This window comes from Gobius niger (assembly GCF_951799975.1).
Source record: "Gobius niger genome assembly, chromosome: 16".
Taxonomy (NCBI): Eukaryota; Metazoa; Chordata; class Actinopteri; order Gobiiformes; family Gobiidae; genus Gobius; species Gobius niger.
Window position 1 is genome coordinate 2,060,436 of NC_136867.1, and position 23,199 is coordinate 2,083,634.

Below are 23,199 nucleotides of genomic sequence, written 5' to 3' on the forward strand. Positions count from 1 at the left end.
CTGGTATAGTAGATACCAGGGATCACCAACCCTATGCCCGCGGTCCCCAGTAACCCTTGAGACTCAAAAATACAAAGGCTAGTTTGGAGTCGACACACGTGCAGAAACCAGCAATATATTTTAAAGATTTTAAGATTCATCAGCCCAGCACAATAAAGGCTTTTTAATGTGAATAGAGAATTGTGATGTGGGAGGAGTGCCTTGGTTTTCTGTTTTTCTTTTGAGTCTTACAAATATAACAGTTCAGTATCTTGCACCTTGATGTTAAAAATACAGTTATTTGTGTTCTTGAGACTTGAGCATGAATTTGTAATATGCTTAATAGTCTATATTTAAAAGTTTAACTTTGAGTCTTCAGGGTGTTATTTCTAACTGGATAGCCCTTGAACAACTTTATGCTCTTGAAGTAGCCCTCGGCTCTAAAAAGGAAAAGGTTGGTGACCCCTGATCTATACTGTATTCAGATTCACATCTGTTGCCTTTGGTACATGAAACCCACCAATCATGCCTCAGTTTGTCCGGACATGTGCATATTGTGTATATGTTGTACATGTAAATGAATCATACTATAATTGTATATAATTATATTTTTTAAAAGTATCCTATTTTATTTATGTCTTTTCCGAACTTATTTGGAATATAAAGTTATTTATAATGACCAGTTTAGGTGTCATGTTTTATTAGAGAAATGGAGGTTCATTATGGAGGGACCAAAACTGCCAAAATATTAAATAAATCAACAAATTAATGATTAAATATATTGGCGAATAATGGTTAAATATCACTGCAAATGCTGAAATATTTTTCTTACATTTTTAATCAACAACAACTACTATAATATATGTTTTTACTTCAGCCTTTAGGCAGCACAAAAATATTATAGGATTTTGTATATGTTAATGTTAACCTGAAAATAGCATGTTGATTAATAATATAGCAATTGTATGTCAGTGTTTGCGGTGATATTTAAATCATTATTCGCCATTATATTAATTAATGTATTATTTTGGCAGTTTTGGTCCCAAACAGTTCATGTTTATGAGAAGCTGGGCGACTGTGCGCTTTTCCCTCCCTGCCACTAGGGGCGCCCTCAGCGGTGATAAAGTTCCTGGTGTGAGGCCCAGCCATGTTGAGAGTGTGATCGCAGCAACCCCACAGCCCGCCATTGTGTGACCCGCTCTGGAGAAACGCTCCTCACGCCGACAGCACCTCACCTGCCCCCGTCACCAGGACCAAAGCCAGTCACACAGCCCGGGGAGGGACATGTCCACCAGCGGCCCCGCGGAGCAGCCACCCCGAGGACTTTAGCGAGCGAACACGGCCCACACTTCAGCACAGCGCACAGGCTAGCCGGATAGCTTAGCTCCACAGCGGCCTGACCACCTGCGAAAGGACTGATCTGCATCTATTTTTCCCCTTCCTCTCCTCTCAGAAATCACACCTTCATGAATCACCTGGACCCAATCCAGAGACCGAAAGGCCAAGCGAACAAAGGTAAAGCCCCGGATAGTGTCGTAGAGAGCGGGCTGAGCGCGGGCTGAGCGCTGGAACTGCGTGCTCTCAGGCCTGTCACTCAACTTTACACTAGTCCCTCTCCTATCAAACATATCAAACACGTGGCGCTGTTGTGTTTAGTTTGGATGTTATTTGGTTTATTCGCCTTGCCTGTGGGGAGAGGGGCTAGCTAACTCTGGGGATAAAGTCCCACGCAGCGTGTCACCGCACAGGGCAGTTTCCTGGTTAGCGGCGCCAAGCGTCTCTGCAGATGAGTGCGGAAGTAAGGCATTTGTCTCCTTTTTCCTCGCCAGTGAGGAATATCGCTCCAAAAATGACACCGCAGGACTGCTGGCCACAGGGCCCCGTGTAGCTGTCCCCTCGGGCCGTCCCGGGAGTGTTGGCGCTCGGTCACACGGAGCTAACCCGAGCGTGCTCCACATTGAGTATGTTTACATGCGCTGGAGTAACCTGGTTATTGAGTATATCCTGGCTAATATGACAGTATTCTGGATATGATGTGTACACGAGGAGACTCGTATCCCTGTTTACATGAGCCACTACAGTATCCTGAATATTTAGGCTCCTGAGAGGGGCGGAGCTAATGCCAATTATGGTAAGGCGCTGTATGCTTTAGCAATGTCGCTAATGCATGGCTTGTTTGGCCATTTCCCTCGCACAGGGACAAGAACTATCCAAGGAAACTCTAGTAGAGGTCTTTCCCAGCTTCAGCGACAGACGTGAGAATAGGAAGAAAAAAAAAATGAAGTTAAAATTGTTATGATTAGAGAGCAGTGCTGACTTTCACGGAGATGCCACTGAGCAAAAAATATGTTTTTAAGGTTACTTCAAAGTTTTGTTGAAGATACAACGTTTTAAAAACCCTGGTACCAGATGACATGGCTGTAGGAAAGCTTATCTTATCTGTCTGTACCAGCAATGGTGAAAAACAGGACACTGTTTACACGGCACAGTAATCGGGAAACTGAGAATATCCTGGTTTCTGATAACCGGGATGTTGGCTTATCCAGGAAACTGAAACTAGGATTCTGTACATGAATCAGGCAAAATCAGGAAGCTTTCTGTCCCCGTTAATAACCTGGATACTTAAGTGCATGTAAACACACTCCATTGGCCGATTACCAATTGTGTTTCATGTTGGTCTCCTTCTGATAACCACCAGGATCTAGGCTTGTTGTGGCTGGTGAACACTGGGGCTGTATTGTATAGTCCATTTCTTGGGATAAGTTGCATTTTTGACTAAATTGTCTAAATAAATATACATAAAATTGTCAACTAAAACAAGAATCATCTGATTAAATCTGGATGAAAACTAAATGACGTATTTTTATTTAACTTATTTAAATGTTTGCAACGTTGGCACTGGCGCTTGGCTCATATTAGTGGTGACACTTTAAACCTCTAAAATATTAGAGAAAAGTCAATGTTTTGTATAAAAGCTGATATGTGATCATTGTTGTATGGATTTCAATATTTTATTGACAGGACTGGGTGGATTGAGTTGAGGATGTATCGCTTCTAACTAAGCCTCTTTCTCGCAATACATCAGATCAAAACGATAAGATTTCATTGCACATACCTGTGAGATTTTTTGTGTTTTGAAATGTTTTATAGATGAAACAAATCCTTTTTTCAGGGTTTGACTGCTGACTGATTTGATGCGGTTGATCTAACCCGTACACACCTCTGCTTTTCTGCTTTCAGTGCAAAACGGAGCTGTGAGCCAAAAGGATTCGCTGAATGACGATGAGTTTGAGCCTTACCTGAACACTCAGGCCAGACAGGTGAGCTCCGCGAGACTTTCCCTTGTATCTTATGCCGGGTGTACACTGCACCATTTTGGCCGTCTGCGACCAACCTGTCGTGGGGAAAATCTGAAGTTGTAGCTCAAAATTGCAGGCCATAGGTCGTACAGTGAGACGGGGACAAAGATTTAAAATAGAACCGTCGTACAACTATAGACCAACGACCAACATGGAGAGTCTGATATTTTGGAAGGCTAGTCGCAGAGTGAGCTTCCTCTCACTGCAGCAAGAATCTTTCTCAAGTAGGGCTGAAAAAAACGAATCAATTAATCGATTACTAAAATAGTTGTCAACTATTTCAGTGATCGATTAATCGTTTTCTAGTAATCGCAGACTAAAATAGAGCAAAAAAGACAATTATGTATTTTGGATGAAAACCTACTTTGTTTTTTTAAGTTGGGGTCTGCAGTGTTTTGTACATTGCCAATTTAATAATTATCTGTCTTTGTCCCGTCCAATCAGAAAGCAGAATTAGCACAAAGAGCCTCCTACAGCCTTTACTCCAACATGTCCTGAAGCGGCGCCACTTTAGCTCTATTTGATAAAAGAAATTGAAAAAAAACAATTCCATGCACCTTTCACAGCCAAGCGATCAATCGTAAAAACAATCAGTAGATTAATCGATTTACCAAAATAATCATTGGTTGCAGCCCTATTGCCAAGTGTCTCGTCAACAGAGGCCAGGCATGAGCGGGTCGGACTGCATTTTACAGGACTTTCCCGGCACTTTTCTGCACTAGAATGTGGCACTGTCCTCAGCTTAACACGCCTTCTATAGCCGGATATTCTCTCCGATGAACTTTGGTCATAGGCGCAGCTACGATTGTCTCTTTTAACCGGGTGTGTGTGTGAGATAACAAATGTGACGTCTAAAAATTATGGACAAAAATTTTTTTGTTTTGTCTGTCCACCAGGCATTAGGGACAAGCAGTGACTCAGTCGGGTGTCATCTGTACAATTTAGAGGGGTTTGTTTTATTGATGTGCTTAGGGCTGGGTATCGTTAACCAATACCGGTGTGGTATTGGGGGTAAAGTTTAGATAGTACTGGTATATCAAAAAATGAAAGTAACGAAAGCAAGTACCGAAAAAAAACTTATCTTTAAATCCAAATTTTTAATGCTGTGGTGTTGATCCAGGACGGCATCAAAGGAAAAGACTTGGTTGGTTGTTCTCAAATAAATTATGTTTTGCCATATATTTTCCCAATTTTCATTTCTTTCTTCCCTACGGGAGTAGGGGTGATGTTACCACGTTTTCTTATTCTTGTCCCAATATGTTTTCTCCTCTTCCCAATGTTTTTTTTATTACTAATATTTTGACACATTTTTACCCTTATTTTTGCCACGGGGATGTGTACAAGTGTAAATGTAAAACAATGATACTCAAGAGTAAAACAGTGACACTGAGGGGAAGCTCACTCTGCGACTAGCCTTCCAAAATATCACTCTCCCTGATGTTGTAGCACTGCACTGGCCATGGCTGCTTTTACAGTTGAGTGTGTGAAAAGGGCTCCAGAACTATACCACTTTTCGAGGTTAAACGCTGTTAATTGTTTTAACTTATTCTCCTTATTAAATGGGGAGAGCTCTGATTCCCCAAAATCAAATTCCAGTGTTATGAAACAACAAAATCAGACGTCAAAATCCTTTTCTGAGGTTTTGGATGATCAAGACTGTGATATGTGGCCACTTAAAGTAAATCAGTCATTGAATTAAAAATCCCCATTAAATCTCTTACTTTTCAACAGCAGACTGTTTTTTTATGTTAGTTACTGTGTTATATCTACGGGAGACTTGGGCAGAAAGTGTTTGGTGATTATATAAGCGTCCTGATTAGGTGACCACACGCTCCATGCCGAAAGAGGCAGACTCTCAATATGACCATAAAATAATAAAGCATTTTATTTGTGACCTTTGTGTTCTAAAGATAAGTATGTTCTTGTTTCCTGCAGAGCAATGCCTATACGGCCATGTCGGACTCCTACATGCCCAGCTACTACAGTCCCTCCATAGGATTTTCCTATTCCCTCAACGAGGCTGCATGGTCCACGGGTGGAGACCCTCCTATGCCTTACCTGGCCTCCTATGGACAGCTGAGCAACGGGGAGCCCCACTACCTCCCAGACGCCATGTTTGGTCAGCCGGGCCCCCTGGGGAGCAATCCTTTCCTGGGCCAGCATGGCTTCAACTTCTTTCCCAGTGGCATTGACTTCTCTGCGTGGGGCAGTAGCAGCTCTCAGGGACAGTCGGGCACTCCGCAGAGCTCAGGCTACAGCAGCAGCTACGCCTACGCCCCCAGCTCCCTAGGAGGCGCCATGATCGATGGACAGTCACCGTTTGCTCCTGCCAACGAGCCCCTGAACAAGGCTCCTGGCATGAACAGCCTGGACCAGAGCATGGCAGGACTGAAGATCGGCAGCACTGCCCCGGGCAGCAGCGGGGACATTGCTCCTAAAGTGGTCGGCTCGGCTTTACCTGGTGGGGGTGCTTTAGGTCCTGTGTCCTCTGTGGGCCCCCCCAGCATGCCTCCTGTGTCTATAGCTCCTGCCAAGCCCGCCTCCTGGGCAGACATTGCCAGCAAACCAGCCAAGCCTCAGCCCAAGCTGAAAACCAAGGGAGGCATGGCCGGCGCCAACCTGCCCCCTCCGCCCATTAAACACAACATGGACATCGGCACGTGGGACAACAAGGGCAGCATGCCCAAAGCCGCCACACCACAGCAGGTGGCTCCAGCCCCCACCAACGGGCAGCCTCTTAACCAGGCGTCCCCCCAACCTGGAGCCATGGCGGCCGGAACCCCTCAGCTGCCCCTCAGCAATGGGCAGCTGGTGCCACCTGCATCCCAGATGGGCCCACTGCAGGCTGGAGGTCAGCCGGCCATGTCGCCATTGGCACAGCCCCCTCTGTCCCAGGGCCCTCCTCCAGGCCAACAGCAGCCCACCCGTTGGATCCCCCCTCGGAACCGCACCAACGGCTTTGGGGAGGCTGGTGGCAGTGGGACAGGCCAGTCTCCCCCCTCCACTGGGGTGTCAGTGGTTCCGAGTGTCCCCTCTGAACCCCACCCCGTCCTAGAGAAGCTGCGAATGGTCAACAACTACAACCCCAAGGACTTTGACTGGAACCCCAAACAAGGGCGAGTGTTCATCATCAAGAGCTATTCCGAGGACGACATCCACCGCTCCATCAAATACAACATCTGGTGCAGCACGGAGCACGGCAACAAGCGTCTGGACACAGCTTACCGCTCGCTGGGAGCCAAGGGCCCTCTCTACCTGCTGTTCAGCGTCAACGGGAGCGGTCACTTCTGCGGCGTGGCAGAGATGCGTTCTCCCGTGGACTATAACACATCTGCGGGCGTGTGGTCGCAGGACAAGTGGAAGGGCCGCTTCGATGTTCGTTGGATCTTTGTTAAAGACGTTCCCAACAGTCAGCTGCGGCACATCCGGTTGGAGAACAATGAGAACAAGCCAGTGACCAACTCTCGGGACACACAGGAGGTGCCCCTGGACAAGGCCCGGCAGGTGCTGAAGATCATGGCTGCGTACAAACACACCACCTCCATCTTTGACGACTTCTCTCACTATGAGAAACGCCAAGAGGAGGAGGAGTGTGTCAAAAAGGTAACAGCCCTGGGCTCATGGGGATATGATCAACTGTGGGCTACTCTTTCAAAGAATCTTCTGAAATGCTTCATGTTTTCTTGATAGTTGTTCATGTGTTTCATCTGTTCATGACCCAAAATGCTTCAAAGTGTCACAGCGCAATTTGAGTGGTGTTATTCACCTTATTCCGGAGGCTCGCGTGGGCGCCGCCATGAATAGTGCCCGCCCCTTTTCTCCTATGTGTTAACATGGGGCTGGAGAAGTCCACATAAAATCAGTCACTACACGAGAACAAAGCCGTTTTCAGGCCGCACAGAGAAACGGTGCAGGGTTGACATGTCGGTGCAAATGAACATTGGCCATTTTACACAAATCAATCGACTAAACATCAGATTTGAGCGGAGAATATTTTCCCTCGTTCTCCGTTAAAATGAACGGGCTTCGCGCTCGACCGGAAGAGTCTGGACAACGAGGTGCCGAGACACCGCAAAAAGTGGCAAAAATGTGGGCGGGGCGGAATAAGGTGAATTGGTAGTTGCAAATAAATGTAATATGTTCCTGTGAGTACTCGGTGCAGGTTCGTCTGCGCAGAACTGTGAGCCTGGCCTGCCAGACTCCACACGTTTCGGCTCGGGTTTGAACACACATTTGTTGCAAAATTCATGTGCCTGATTCTGCTCAGAAATCAAGTTTTGTTACATCTCCATTTATCCTGCGATCCTGCCTTTCTCTGCACTCTGTTCTCCCCGTGTCTGCGTAGGTTTCCGTCGGTTTCCCCTACCACTAAAAACATGTATAATAGGTTAAGGCTCCAGCCAGGTGTTTCTGGAGATGTGTGCCCGGGTGCTGCACTGCTCCTGCCCACTGCTCCTACAGGTCGCCCCGGTGGCTTTGAGGATTAAAGAAACTTAACTGATCTCAGATTTTGTTTTCCTTCCATTAATAATCGCTGTATATCTCATTAAACATCATTGCATTTTTTGATTTACCATGTTGACCTAAAATAACGTCTGCCTGAGAATAGCTGATGTAATGGACGAGCTTATTAACCGTCCTCCCTGTCCAAAAGCAGGTTCACTTCTCCACGAAGCAGCACTTGTGGAGAAGTGCTGGGGTGATAGCCTGGATAGCTGACCAGACTTTATTCAATTTGTAGCACCAAGTTTTGGCTTTTGTCCCCGCTGTACAGCCTGTAAATAATGATAAATACTGAGGATTATTTCTAACTTGCTTGGTTTAATAACATTCACTACAGTTTAGCTTATCGTCTTTGTTAAATTATTGTCGAATTACTGCAATATTCAAATGTGAAAGTGTAGTGCAATAACATGTATTTGGCAGGACTGTCAAACAATAGTACAGGGGCCCCAGAGGATTAAGCTGCCTTTGAACCAATAATGGAATAACTTTACTGTCCTTTATTTGCAGCAATTGGAGTGTACAAAAATAAAATGAATAAATTCAATCGACCCAATTATCAACATCATTTTAGGAAAGATTCTGTAGTGAAATGATGGTGAGCAGAAAGACTGCAGTGAAGCACAGCGGTCACACTGACAGTGATGTCTGAGAAACGGCTTCTCTGCATCTCTTACCAGTACGAATAAGTCTGGTGCAGCGGGGGCAGGAAGAAAACAAACTGGGTGCAGGCAGAGAGTGATGTAGCTCTGGCTCAAACCCTTAGTCACTGAGTGTCGTCCTGCTCTCTGCAGGTGAGGGGACGGTGTGAAGGCCTTCGCCTCAAAAGAACTCCTCACTTTGTGCAGCCCTGTTGTATAGCATGCTAGCAGTGCCATCTTACCGGGCCTTTTACAAACTAGTTCACAGCAAAAAAAAGACAGAAATCAAGGCAGGGCATGTTTATTTATACCGAGCTCTTCATACACAAGGCAACTCCATGTGCTTTAAAAAAAGGAAATCCTAAGTGAGGAGCAACTGCAGCGAGAGCAGATATGACCAATAAACCAGCCTAAAGAGCACAGGGATTATGAAACCAGTGGTTCATCCTTTTGTCTCACGTTCCCTATGAATCGTTCCTTTACACCCGGAGCACCCCAGAATCTGTGGATCCTGGCAATATCACTACAGTAACCTGACTTTTATTGGTTGCGTTCATGATGACGCTAAAATACTGTTTACATTTGAAAAATTAACTCTTTTGAAAGTAATACTGAAACAATACGGTTAGAATCTCCTCCAGATAAAAAAAAAAAAGCACCAAATCCCGTAGAGGTCCCCGTACCCTGGCCCTGCTTGTGTCACTTTACCCCGGGGCAGCGGTGGCTACAATAGTGGCTTCCCACCATCAAGGTTGGAGTGAATGAATAATGCACTCAAACCTTGGTGGTGTCCAGAAAAGTGCTATATAAAACCAATGTCCGCCGGCTGCTCTGCTTTATGCCCACCACACTGGAGGCCGCCATTGCTGTAGCACCTCCATATCGCCGCTTGTCCCCCATTGAAAAGCATTGGACTTTAGACATGTTAAAAACAACTTCAACGCCTGCTTTCTAATTTTTAAACTCTTTTTACGGCTCGATATTCCTCCTGTGGTAACGCTGGGTTAGTCACAATTTAAGAAACCAGGCTGGTTTTCTTAATAGTTTTAGAAATCTCGTACTTAATGAGGGTCTGACTGTTAGCATTGGACAGCGCGAGCGACACGTCACGCAAGGGCGGAGTCTACAGTGAAGATCCCGCCCTTATGCCCTTTTTAGGAACATGCTTCGTCAGAGCTGGGGAGGAGGAGTCTGTAAATCCGCCATGACTTCCCCCTCAAACACGGTCATTATGGTGAACGGGGAGGAGTGAGGGGGAGCTGTCCATGATAGTCTATGTTGTAAGCTGACTGGTCAATGATTTTTTAAATATATGTATCTAGTAACATTAGTTTTGTCTTCAGTATGTTGTCAAAGCAGACATTTGTGGGAAAAGAGCTTAGTTTCTAACCTGAGATCCTTTTTTTTTTTTATTAACCATGAGCCAGCTGCTCGATCTCGACCATTTACCAGCGAAGAGCTGAGGCGTTAGAAATGCTTTTACAATAGGGTGCACCAATACCAGTATCGTGTATCGGGTACTTGTACTTATTCATGTGGTCTAAATAAGCAATCAGGAAAATCAATGTTTCCATTTGCTGTGATTTGTAAAGGAAAAAGTGTGCTAATAAATTGAAAGAACATTTATATGGGGAGTAAAATATGTAGTTTGGCAGAAAATTCCACTTGGTCGTTCCAGTCAAAGTAAATAACGAAGTAAATTATGTCATAACTCCCCATTGACTCTAATGGAAAGATGGTTTAATTGCAGGATTTTACCAAATGACAATGGCAAATGGAAACATTGTTTTTCTCATTGCTTATACCATAAGGTTTCCAAAAATGTGTAGTTTTCTTCTCTGCACAAAAATCCCACAGCAGTGGAAATCTAAACACAATATAGCAGACTAATAGAGCTGACTACTACGGACTTCATCAGAGTGGATTAAGCAGCGCTATATGTTGTCTTTGTTTGACCTCAGCGCTGGGTCTGCAGTGTTTACAGGACGAGTAGCTAATGTTGCTAACCAGCGGCTAACAGCTCTGGACATTCTTTAAAAAAACGTCTTAAGCCAATATGCTTGGAGACTTGTTGCATCAGCAAATCTAACTTCCGGTAGAGAGGTGCGAATCCAGCTTTTTTCCTTTTTTTTATTCCTGTATTCCTTCTGATACAATACTGGGAGTTTGAGTATCTGTCGATATCCGATATTAACCGATACCAAGAGACTTTATTAAAAATGTCTGTTCTTTTCTCCATTGTGAGGTCAATAAAGTCTGATCTTTCATATGTTCTAACATGGACAGAAACCTGCGGGGAAATCCACATGGAGTTGTATTGTAGCTAATGCAGAAAGGAGCCAATGTAGTCATAGTATAAATATGTAATCATCTATTAATAGTATTTAAAGTACAGCACAGGCATTGAGTAACTTTAGGACATGGGCTGTTGTGTCTCTGATGATCACTGTGGACTTTACCATCTATCATTTTCATCTTTTATAAATCAACAAAGTGAGACCCAGGAAACAATGACAACATTAAGCCCTGGAAAACCATGATTTATTCAGTAAATATTAGAGAAATTATAGCTACTTTTTTTAGGTAAATGAGTTACTAGTTACCAGTCTGCTATGAAAAAATCAGCGTACTAGTGTATAGACTAAGTATGTTTGAGGAAAATGCCTTGTACTCGTATCGGCAAGTACTCAAGTTAAAGTACTGTTACTTGTATCTGTTTTAGAAAAAGTGCATCCCTAGTTCACAAAGTTGGGAGTGACTTTGAGCACAACAGTTAAAATCTACTGCTCTCTTCAATTCCTTGTAAATCTGAAATGTGCCCATGAACGACGTCTCCTCGGCGTCACTGCGTGTCCATGTTGGTTTTGGTTTGTTTAGAAGGTTGTCCGGCCTGATCCAGGGGCTGTGGTTGACCTGGGCGGGGGAGGAATTGCCTGTTCTGACCTTCAGTAAGCGAATAGTGCTGACCTCATGTTCTCCGTGTGTGTGCAGGTGGAGGTCCAGGGCAGCGAGCCGTACCCCAGCACCCCCAGCAGCAGGAGTCACTACAGGATCCAGGTACTGGGAGCCACTCCTGACACGCCGGACTCGCTTTAAAGCTTTAGAGAAAACCGTGACTCTGGTGCTTCCAAAGCTAATGGTGTCTTGAGCTGGTATTTGGAGCAGAATGTGTGCTTTCAAATCACTGCTTTCATCAATGCAGTGTGAAGTCCTTAAGCCGGGGGTTACGAGCTAATTTTCCACAAGGTTCATTCGGGTCATTAAATGAACTGGCGTTAAATCGACATTTCTTAGTAAACCACTGACATTTCTCAAATATTTTTTATTAAAAACTCGAACTATGGTCTAAAACAAATTGACCTGCAGTTCTGACTTAGCCTTGCTGACACCAGACAGCTGTGTGCGCTTGAATCATTTCAAACTGCACAGCAGTCTGGGGACCATGGCCGACATGTTGGCATGGATTTGGGACCGATCACAGAACGAGGAGGAACGGCAAGACAATGACTCACTATTCCACATACGGAAGCTTGTAGTTTGTTAACGGATTTATTTACTGATCCAACATGACGAGCGGTTTTTCGATCAAGCTTTAGACCGTGTTCTAAATAGTTTAGTAAACCACACCTTTCCTTCGAGAAAATGAATTGGTGGTCGGTCGCTTGTGATCACTTGTGATTTTAGTCTGGTTTGTTCTGACTGCCATTTTACACAATCTTTTGCCATCGTGTCCAATTTGGTGTTGAGTATCAAAATTTGCCCTCATGTTTGAATGAAATATGCCAAGATTTTTTTTTGCTTTGGTGGCATTGATAATATAGTATTTAGGCATTAAAAATAATAAAATGTGCCTTACTGCTGCATGCAGAAACCCTGCTCCAAAATAAAAGCGCTGAGCTACTTGTCCCTTTTGGTTACTTGAGTAACTAACTACCTTTAAAGCCTGGACAGTCAGCTACTAAGATGATATTTATGCTAAGGCCCTGTCCGCGTGACGTGAATAATAACACAAACCTATTAGTTTTGTTTCTTTTAGTAAGACAGAGGGTTTAGTTTTACCTGCTTGACTAGTTTCGATCACTTCCTGTGATCTTCCTCAGAAGCGACACCTGGTGATCTAAAACTAAACCCTCTGTCTTACTAAAAGAAACAAAACTGTAATAGACTTAACTTAAGAAGACAGTATGAACCTTCTACAAAGAATAACACAAACCTATTTGGTCAATCCACAAACCCGGTGTTTTGGGGGTCTGTAAACAAACATTTTCCAAACTGGGTCCCAGAGTGGCAAGATCACAAAACCGTGTGTACGCAATCGGCGTCTCCACAACTTTTACTAAAACGATGACATCATCATGATCTACTGACCTTAGAATAACTTTACAGCACAATCGTCCACTCCTGTACCCCACGGCGAGCCACAGGTAACAGAGATAGAACTGGCAGAGTTAGCCTCGATCCAGTCTGACAGTGACCAGACTCTTACTGAGTCAAACAGTTTTTCTGTTCTAGTTCCATGAGTGAAGAATAAATTGACCTCCTCGTCACATCTGTTAATCATAAATACATTGAGAAGTTTTATTTTCACCAGTAGTTTTGTTTATACTTCAGAAGGGTTACAGCGCATGCGTTATCTACAGTCTTGTTCTATATTCTAGAGCCACAGCGCCTCACACAGGCCTGGCAGATGTAACGCGGCATTGTCAGACATTTCCTGAGCTGGCCCTGTGTTTAGAGAAAGTTTCTGAAATGACTCGTGTGGATATAGCCATAGTTCACTTTCCTCTACACTTAGTTATGAACATGTTGGACATAATCCGCAACATCTCCCATTATACTTACTTGATACATACTTGACCCATTTCAGTCAAATGTTCAAAGCGTTGTAGAGGCGCTCAAAGGGTTTGCAGAGGGCAGTGAGAGACCCTACCGGCCTGTAGACTAGTTGGAGACTTGCTGGTCACGGAGCTGTCTTTGAGACGTCCTCTGGAGATGAGGCGAGTCTCCAAGTAGTCTCGGTGAAAACTAACAGGTTCGATTTCAGCCATGTGGTGCGATACGCCCTTTAGAAAAGCGTCTGTATGAGCGTTTTGACTCCTGCGTGCGTGTTTGTGTAACTCCTTTCCCTTTTTGTTCCAGGAGCGCCAAGGACGAGTCAAGTAACAGCTCTGCAAAAGACTGCTATGGCCTGAAGCCAGAACCACCTTCTCCATCTATAATTCTACTAGGGGTGATCAATTAACCAAGGACACACAACTAAATGAAGACTTTGATTTCTTTTGACTCTAAAGACTTACTTCAAACTTGTAGTAAAAAACAAAAAAAAGGAAAACAACTATTCATAGGACTACAGCTAAATGCATAGCACCCTTAGGTGAAATCTTTTTTTTGCCCCGCCCCATTCCACTACATATGCTTTCTCCCCTGTATGCTGCTTTCTCCATTTTTAAAAACGAAAGGATCATTCTTCTGTTTTTATGGTCCCAAGAACCGTTCTCGACTTGTCAAACGGCGCTCTGATAGAACTCTGTAGTGTTGGCTTCCACTCGTTTTTCCCCGACGTGATCGAGGGGGCAGATCGTCTCATTTTCTCCACCGACCGCTCACCCTCCATGCCGTCGCAAGGATTCAGGAGAGCGACGCCCCGTCACCGTCACTCCAGCTTCTGTCGCCATCGTTGTTTCTGTTTTTGAGAGGACTGCAGATGTTCGCCACGGCCCTCGTTTTGTTTTTGAATGGATACTATAGGGAAAGGTAGTGTCTGATGGTTATGAAACAGGGGTTGGAAGGTTAAGTTGAGAATTTTATTGTCTAAAAACAAACAAATTGGACGTTTTTTTCTCTTGGACAAGTTAAACCAATGCTACGGGCTGCTCTTTTTTTTTGTTTCCTCCTTTTTTTTTTTCTTTTTTAAGAGACAAGAGTGGCCTTGCCCCGGCTCTTTCTATGAATCAGTTTAAAAGTAATAAATGTGGTATACTGAGCAGAAGCGTGTGCAGTCCCCTGGTTTGTAAATGTCTGGTTCCTTTTCATAGGTGTCTGAGTGCACATGCTAACCTGCACACCCTGAACCTGTCCACTGAACACCTCCCACTGCTTGTGTCTGTCCACTCACACCACTGACCGGGGGCGGGGCTGCACGGCGACCACAACCAGTCATGAAAACATTGTCGGGTCCCTCAGCATTGATATTTACTCTGGACACAGGGGTTAGCGTTGACCAAAATGAGTATCTCAGTATTGTGGGGATGACGATGAAGCAATGTTTTTGCAAACCATCAGAAATATACAAAAACATCTTCATTTACACTGGTGTGCGCACTACTAAAGGCAAGAACATTTTCCATTTTTTCCCCCATTATTTCCACATGGTTCCCAATTTCCCCCTAGTTTTCCAGTTAAACGATTTAAACTTTTTGCCCTCATTCGTTCCCAATGTTTTCCATGTTTTCCCCATTGTCCCCTTTTTTCTTTACTTTTTCCATCCATTTTCCCAGTTCCCCACCCCCATTTGCATCCATGTTCCAAACAGCCCTTCCAATATTATCTACAATCTATTGTCTGCCTCGATACCATATTAACAGTGGCGTTTCAGCCTGGAGCTCCCTCTGCAAGGTGCATTTGGAACATCGCGGTGAAAAGCATCCTTGGAGCTTCTATCTGCCACATTTGTCGCACATAATTAGTTTCCGCTATGACAAATCTCTGTTCCTCAGCAGTATGAGAATATTTTGGAAGACGAACAATTCCTGGCGCTCCAAACCAACACAGGCCTTTTTCGATGGGGTAGTTTTCACAGAAATGAATAGGTGAAACTAAGAAATATCAATGCTGAGGTGCCATAAAGGAGGTTTTCTGTCACATTTATGTGTAATGTCCACTCAAAACTGTTAAATGAATAAAACGCCCCAAAAGCTCAATTAACAAGTCGACAACTGGTCCACTGCAAGATGGTGATTAGTCTTTTCTTTATGTGACTCGCACTCTTGACCAGTCTTTGTCATTTACTGATGTGTGATCGCTCTGAAAAAGCTGGCTCTTATATTTCCTGGTGTGAAGTTTCCGGAGCTATAGTGTGTGTGTGTGTGTATTTTTGCCATGTCGCCCCGCCCCCCCGTCCCACTGATCACACCGTACCATCACTGCGCCGCCTCCATGTTCAGAATGCCATTTGGTGAGTACAAAATGCAAGGTCCTCTTCCATAACTACTGGCTTTTATTTGTGGCAGAATAAAAGATGCTCCACAAAGTGACGTGTGGTTGTGTTCGTCTGATTTCTCCAAACTGGGCTGCCTGAACTTCCACAGATGATAATGTTAATGAAATGTCTGGCTGATGGGGGGGATTTCCAAAGGGATTTTAATGATCTGCTTTGGCAAAGTGAAAGATGTCAATATTCTGTAAACAGTAGCTGCGCGTTGCCAAAAGTTGAAAAAGTACATCACAATGACCAAAGTCACAGGCCTTGCAGAGTGCTGTTAAAGGGAAATAAAAAGTGCAGCAGGAAATACTAACTGGCTGTAGTCAATTTATTTTTCTGAAGCAATTGGTTCTTTTTGTTTAAAGGTGAGATGTGTAAAATAGATTAGTGCCCGAATGCTTTGAAAAGCTTATGTTAATAGATCTTCAGTTTGCCAAATTGCAATCTCTTGAGAAACTATCAATTTTTATCAGAACAATTTTTCAAACCTCTGATACTGAACTTTAATTTGGCAATAACCTTTATTACCTTAAGTTAACAGCATTTGGCCTGTGCATGGTTTACTCCAGGTGGTCGGTTTCCCCTGCCTTTAAAAACCTGTTGGCTCGGCCTGATGGGTGAGTGGGGTGATCTGTGCTGGTATGGAGTGGGTTAACGCACAGTTTTAAAGCGGTTTGTAAGGCCACAGGGTTTCACATGTTGGAGCCTTTGTGGGACGGCCCGAGACTGCCCTCGTTCCAACTGCGTTTACTCCAGAGTTAGTCGAGTCCGTGTTCGGCGTATAGCGTCGCACCATACGCGAAGCCAGGAGGAAAGCTCTTCTATCGGCTCATGAAGAGGAAAGGGGAAAGAGAGACGTGCTTTGATTTAAATTGAAACCATTTTGCATCATCAGAGCAGTAATCCAATCGTCCTCCTGAGCGTCAAAGCGAGAGTCGTTCACCAGGGGTCAGTCACAGTCACACCCGCTCTGACCCACAGAGAGACTCCTGTTTCTCTTTAGACCGGTGTATAGTTCTGCGTTTGCATTCACACTGACCCTCAAGTGCCGCTCTGGAACCGAAAGCCCCTTTAGGTTGACCTAAGTGTAGTTCCTTTATTGTTCATCATGCTGAGGATCTCCACCCAGTTCCTTTGGAAGACCTGCTCTGCAGCCAAAGGAAGACCTAAAGGAGAGCTCGTAGTCCGGGCATAGACTGTATATCTGAGTAGCTGAAGCACCACGAACACACCCTTCAATGTGAGAAAAGCCACTTTGTCCCGTCTCAAACCAGAGCCCCAAAAGGATTTATTTTATCCATTAAACAAAGCATAGACACTTCTATAACTAACATACACTGGGACACCAGTTTGTACAGTTTCCTTGAACACAATGGTATTTAACTTCTAAAAGACACATGAAAGAAAATAATCATAAATGAAAATGTATTCTAAGTGTTTATCACTTTACAATGGAAAAAGGAATACATTGAGTCGTTGGAGTATAAAATGAAATTGCTGTATATCATACTGGGTCAGGCTGTGCTGTCGTACTCTCTCTGTATAGCCTTGACTGTGGAGCTCAGGCGCCCTCTCGCCTGCATATCAGTCTGACTCTGAGAGTATTTATGCCTCTTCTGTGGAAGCATACACAGACTTGAATGCTAGGACTAGCGTATTGTCTCGAGTTCATGTCCCCGGGTCCCGCACCAACGGTAAATAAACATCTCCTGTATAAGACATGCAGACTGCTGCCTGTTCTTCATCTATCCTCTCCAACACCAGTGTTAATTCTCTAACATAAAGAATGTGTTCAGCGGCTTGTTTTTGCTGTCATGTCACAGTAAAATGAATTCCCCTTTCTCCATGAGCTTCATGAGGTCCTTAAAACAGTCTGAAGTGTAAACCATTTCTGTGACCACATCGAGAAGCTCACTGAGAAAATGCCTTCAGTGCCAGTCGACAATGTCAATAGTCTTGAAATAACAGAAACATCCATACATTAAAGTTTCCTGATTTAATGTTTCTCAACAGATACCATATATTCTAACATTGTGTATGTGTGTATTGCTTAGGTTTGCGTTTGGGCTCAAAGAACTGGCTGATATTCGTGGGCAGATCAGTTCTAGGCTGAGAGCACAACAGATGCCCAGTGTTTGTCCTGACCTCTTTATTAAAGACAAATGTCCGCGAGATATCAGACATGTAAACAGATGATCACTGTGGTGCTCTGTAGGGGCCCTGTACCATTGGTTGGAAATCACTGCTGTTAAAACTTCAGCTTTTTTATTGAGATGTTTAAAGTATACCCTGAGCTCTGACAGTTTTCTCCTCAGAGCTGTGCCTGGAGCCTGCACAGGAGCCGAACCTCACCTTTGTAGCCCAAAGTATCTTTATATGACCTCCTTGTAATGGCTCCTCCTGGCCTTGACTAGAAACAAACATGGAAATGAATATTATTGTGAATTATTGCATATTTATTTTAGACCTGGAGCTGATGTAAGTTTCCTCACAGGGCTGCACAACATTAACAATGAAACAAAGCAATGTAGTGTCCAGGCAAACAAAGTCCAACACAAGTAAATGTTCCTCATTTTAACGTTGACTTTTGAAAAGCTGCTAAGCTGCATTAAATGTTTTTGTTTTTATTTTAGTTAGTCACAATAGGCCTGGAGTTCACTGTTTAGTTTCAGCTATTTCAAACCGACACAGACGGCACTTCAGTGGAGGCTGTAAGGTCAATTTAACAAAAGTTTATAAGCCGCGTAATATATGAACTCTTTATCCATTCCATTCCACAACATTGGCTCTTCTGATCATGAAGGCTGCGAACCTCTGACCCTGTGGGACGCTCTGCAGGAAATGTAAAAATACTGAGTTGTTCTTATTTACATAATTCAACATAATACATAATTTCTCCAAATCGTGGGTCCAGGTTCTGTGCTGAGGGGCCGGCTTTGGGCCCCGGGCCTCTGATGTCACCTACCCCTGGTCTGCTGGTTAAATGGCAGAACACTGTTCTGTCCACAGGGTTGTGGGTTCAAGTCCCATCTCTCCTGACTCTTCCTGTTGTCCACCGTGTTTGAATCACCTGATCATGAACTGAAGAGATGAGTGCGTTCTGCCATCAGCCACCAGAGGGCGCCAGAGCCTCACACAGGCAGGTGGAGACAGTTAGGCAGGACCAAAACTGGCCTCTTTTTCAATGGTCTTTTTTGCCTCGAAAAAGCTCAAGCTTTTATATTATATTATTAGTCTTTCAAATGAAGCCGATCCAGAAAAGAGCATTTGAGTCCTGGAGTGTAAGAAACCTGACCTGCAGTGGGTCAGCGCTGACTGGAATAAAAGCCTATGAGGAAAGTCATTTTGGGGGATTGCTCTTATCACAAAGTGAATGATTCAACACAAATAAATATTTGATGACTTATAGAAACGTGTGTATGGGGCCTTTAGAGGTAAACTCGATGGTGCCTTAAACATGTGACAGTGAGCAGCGAGTGGAGCCACAAAGTGACAGAGCGAAAGTGAGAGTGGGGGTGGTCCTCCTGAGCGCCGCGGTGAAGGGGGGACACGCGTCGCTGCCTCCAGGGAATCCTCTGCCTGAGTCTTATCACACACCTCCGGGGACCCCCCGCTCCCCCGGGGATGCTAATCGCCAAGGGCCCGCCATCACCACGGGAGGGGGGAGAGGAGGGCCTGGGGGAGGGAGCTGTGAGGTGCCAGACAGAAAGAAAAACCTTAAAGTCGCACTGCGGAACATTCGTTAGTCCAAAGGCACGATGTGTTAGAAATGCCATGTTTCCATCATTCGTGACATTCGTAACTTTTCATTTATTAATGTCTCAACAGGGTGTAACAGAGCGCACGGGCCCGTGACATTCAGCACATTCGTTATTTTCATGGAATGTGGAATGGAGATGATTAGTGGTGATTTGTAATTCAGCGCGATAGCATTCTTACAGCACTGAGAGTGGAGAAATCCATGTTTTCTTTCACACTTGCTCTCATATTTGCAGAAACCCTCGCTGTGCCGTTTCATACCTGCAGTCTGCCCAAGAAAAGTGGTGCAAAGTGGGCTAATCCGCGCTCCGGGCCTCTTGCTGCTGAAGTCGTTGCTCCTGATGTTTGGGAGAAGGAGTCGGAGCCTGAAGGGCCTGATGAGTCAGAGCCAGACGTCTCACTGCTGAGGCTGAGCAGCAGACGCTCCCGTCCACAAGCTCCCCATTCCTGACATTCTTAACAGATTCCTGACAGAGCGACAGTCCCAGTGGCGGGACACGTATTATTTGTGACTGTGCACATTGGCCCCCGATCCGCCACATTCTACAACATGAACATAACACTGCTCACATGTTCTGCAGATACTGTCTCTGCATGTTTTATGTGAACGTCTCAGTATTTGTTTAGCCTAAAATCACAAGCGATATTTAGTCTGGAGAACCGCCAATTCATGTTCTGTTAGGAGAGGTGTGGTTTAAGATCGTCCATAGTCGTTTATTTGGCTGAACGTCTCTCATGCGTCTGCACGTAGCCACAGCCAATCGTATCATCGTATCAGATGACGTGTGACGTACCCGCTGTAAACATTCGAGCTAAACTATTTAGAACAAGGTCTAAAGCTTGATCGAAAAATAGCGTCGCATCTGTCATGTTGGATCTGTAAATAAACTTTTAGAAACATTAGAAACATGCAAAAATGATCATCATTTAGTAGACATAGTTTATCGCTCAATAAGAGACCTGTCCTGAAAAGACTAAAGAAGGACAGAAAAGAACACATATTCCCCTGTATCCAGATCATATAGAAATGACTGATCTGCAAATTTACAATATGGAGTTGACCTCCAATTTCAGGAAATGTGGAAACATGTGGAAGCAATATAAGGAAAACATTGGGAAAAGGTTGAAAAAATGTGGGGAAAATTGGGAAAAAAGATTGTGGAAAATGAGACAAGAATGTGTGTGTTTTTTCTGCCTTCCGCAGTGCGTGCAGGACAGTTCTCTTTAAACGCTGTAAAGTGGAGCATGTTTCTGACTGAATGTCCCCTCATGTAGGCGAGTGTGGCGCAGACGTGAACACGCGGCGTGGCCCGGCCGCCGCCGCGCTGCAAGGTCACGCGTGTGCTTTATTGTGCACTCATTATCATAAGGCATCCATCTCCCTCCTCCATTAGTGACGCTCCAGCCTGCGCCGCCCGACCTCTATTTACATCACCAAATGAGATTTCCCCCGCGCCGACACCTACTCCTGCGTTTGTTTTCAAATGTCTGCCGCTAATATCCAGACAAATGCCACGTGTGTCGTCTGTCTGACCAGCTAATTGCCTGAATTTTAATTAGGGCCCGGTCTGATCAGTTTTAGCATATAGAGTCAAAAAAAGCAGTCATGTCATGCATAAATTAGACCAATCACAAAGAAACGTGTCGACTTAAGGGAAATAAATGTCTTTGTATATGCAGTGATGGCTGCTCCTAATTAAAGCCACACTGTGTAACATTTCACCCGGTAATTACAAGAAATACCAGCAATAACTCCTATTGTAGTGAGTTTGTCCTTGGGTTTGTGGACCAAAGCCTTTTTAGTGATGTAGTATCTATGATCTAATCTAAACTGATGACTCTTTTCAGTAACTAGCAAGGGTGTAGGTTTGGTCTAACTATTGGTAGGGACACAAAAAAAATTATATATGTATATTTTTTTTATACAAAGATCAGTTTTTGTAACTGAAAATCCATCACTGATCTCCCTGTGCCAAAAATACATGTATTTATTTTTTGCATCTTTGTCACTTTAACATATATTACATGTAACATGTGTTACATGTAATATATGTTACACATGTTACAAGTCATGTTTTCAGCCGAGGACACAAACATTGGTTGAGGAGAAGATACATCACTGTTCTGTCTGTGGAGGCGGTGGAGATGCTGAAGGTACATAAGAATCTAATGTCATTCTATATCTAATATCTAATTTAGTTACTTTAAAATCAACCAATCAGTAAAGTAACCAAGTTGCTTTTGAAAGGAGTAATCAGAAGACATTTTCAAAGGAACCGTGGCAACACTGCCCCCTGTGGGCTGGGATGTCACCAGTGTGTTAGGACAAAGATCAGAGCCTTTCATTTCAATATGGGTGAAAAATGTTAAGCTTTATCTAGTCTGCGATACAGTGTTTTCAGATTGGAAGTTTTTTATTGGTGACATCTCCCGTGAAGTCACATGTATTGTCCAGACGTATTCGAAGTATTTTAAACCCCAAAACAAGGAAAGTACGAGTAAATAATGATCACTATATCCATAATGCCTTCTGTCCACATCCAAACATTCTAAAGAGACATGGACTACGTTTACATGCAGTCAAAAACCGGAATATTAGCAATAACCCGGTCATTAGCCCAATATCTGGTCATGTGAACGCATGTTTGAATATTCCCATTGAAAGGAACATGTTTTTACATATGCCAGGGCACTAAAAACACACACTAGTTAAGAAGTGTCCCTTGTTAAGAAGCATTGTCTGATGTGCACCATGCCTCACTCAAAGTGCTCTCTGAGGACCTACATTCAAGAACTGGTGATTTGTATAAAAGTGGATAAGCTCACAGAACCATCTCTAAAAGTCTTCATGTTCAACACATTTTTAATATTAAGAAGATTTTTTTTTTTTAGATAAATGGAGACAGTTTGGCTTCACTGTTGCTTCACTTCCAAGTAGTGGACGTCCTGTAAAGATGACTCCAAGAGCACAGCACAGAATACTTAATGAGGTAAAAAAGAACCCTAGAGTGTCAGATAAAGACTTACAGAAATCACGACACAGGCCGACATCTCTGTGGACACGTCTACAATACGTAAAACACTGAACATGGATGGGGTTCATTGGAAAACGTCACGGAGGAAGCCAAAAAAAACATTGCTGCAATTTGTGAAATGGATGCTCTACAGCACTACTGGCTAAATATTCTGCGGTTTGATGAACCCAAAGTTGAATAGTTTGGGAGGAACACACGTCATGTGTGGAGGAAAAATGGAACAGCACCAACATCAAAACCCTCTCCTCACGGTGAAGTCTGGAGCAGGAGCATCATGGTGTGGGGCTTTGCTGTAAATGAGGCGTATTTGCGTCATGATGTTCCCCATCGTTTCGAATTCAGTGGTTCTCAACCTCTATGGCGTCAGTCACAACCCAAATCCCTGTAGGGAAATTCATTCTCTGCATTTGACCCACTGGGACCTGCAGTGAGCAGCAGCGTGGGCCTCCAGATGTGGAGCCAGCTCACGGTCAGAAACACCTGGCCAGAGGATTGACCTATTGTACATGATTTTAGTGGCAGTACCCGGAGGAAACCTATGGCGACACAGGAAGAACATGCAAACTCCATAAAGAAAGGCCAGGTGGGAATCGAACCCAGGACCCAGCTGTGAAACAGGTTATTTCAACATCAACCTGAACCAGAATATTGACGGCAGAGTTTGCTCCAGCATCACCTCGTCCACAGCTCATGAACTGACTCCGAAGAGCGTTTTAGAAAGG

General features: G+C 44.1%; 1 protein-coding gene across 1 annotated transcript; it reads left to right on the forward strand.

Annotated features, from left to right (window-relative positions):
- The first annotated feature begins 1,098 nt into the window (after nt 1–1,098).
- On the forward strand, nt 1,099–14,661 carry ythdf2 (YTH N6-methyladenosine RNA binding protein F2). Its single transcript, XM_079573205.1, has 5 exons — nt 1,099–1,494; nt 3,220–3,299; nt 5,274–6,941; nt 11,474–11,539; nt 13,622–14,661. Exons 1-5 carry the CDS (start codon nt 1,446–1,448, stop codon nt 13,643–13,645), a joined length of 1,887 nt encoding a protein of 628 aa, XP_079429331.1. The 5' UTR covers nt 1,099–1,445; the 3' UTR covers nt 13,646–14,661.
- Nucleotides 14,662–23,199: the final 8,538 nt, after the last annotated feature.

Excerpts from the sequence above, each read along its gene's own strand:
- ythdf2 (XM_079573205.1), top strand. The coding sequence starts at position 1,446 with ATGAATCACCTGGACCCAATCCAGAGACCGAAAGGCCAAGCGAACAAA. Across the intron at positions 1,495-3,219 it reads GAAAGGCCAAGCGAACAAAG|TGCAAAACGGAGCTGTGAGC; the intron begins GTAAAGCCCCGG and ends TTCTGCTTTCAG. Across the intron at positions 11,540-13,621 it reads GGAGTCACTACAGGATCCAG|GAGCGCCAAGGACGAGTCAA; the intron begins GTACTGGGAGCC and ends TTTTTGTTCCAG.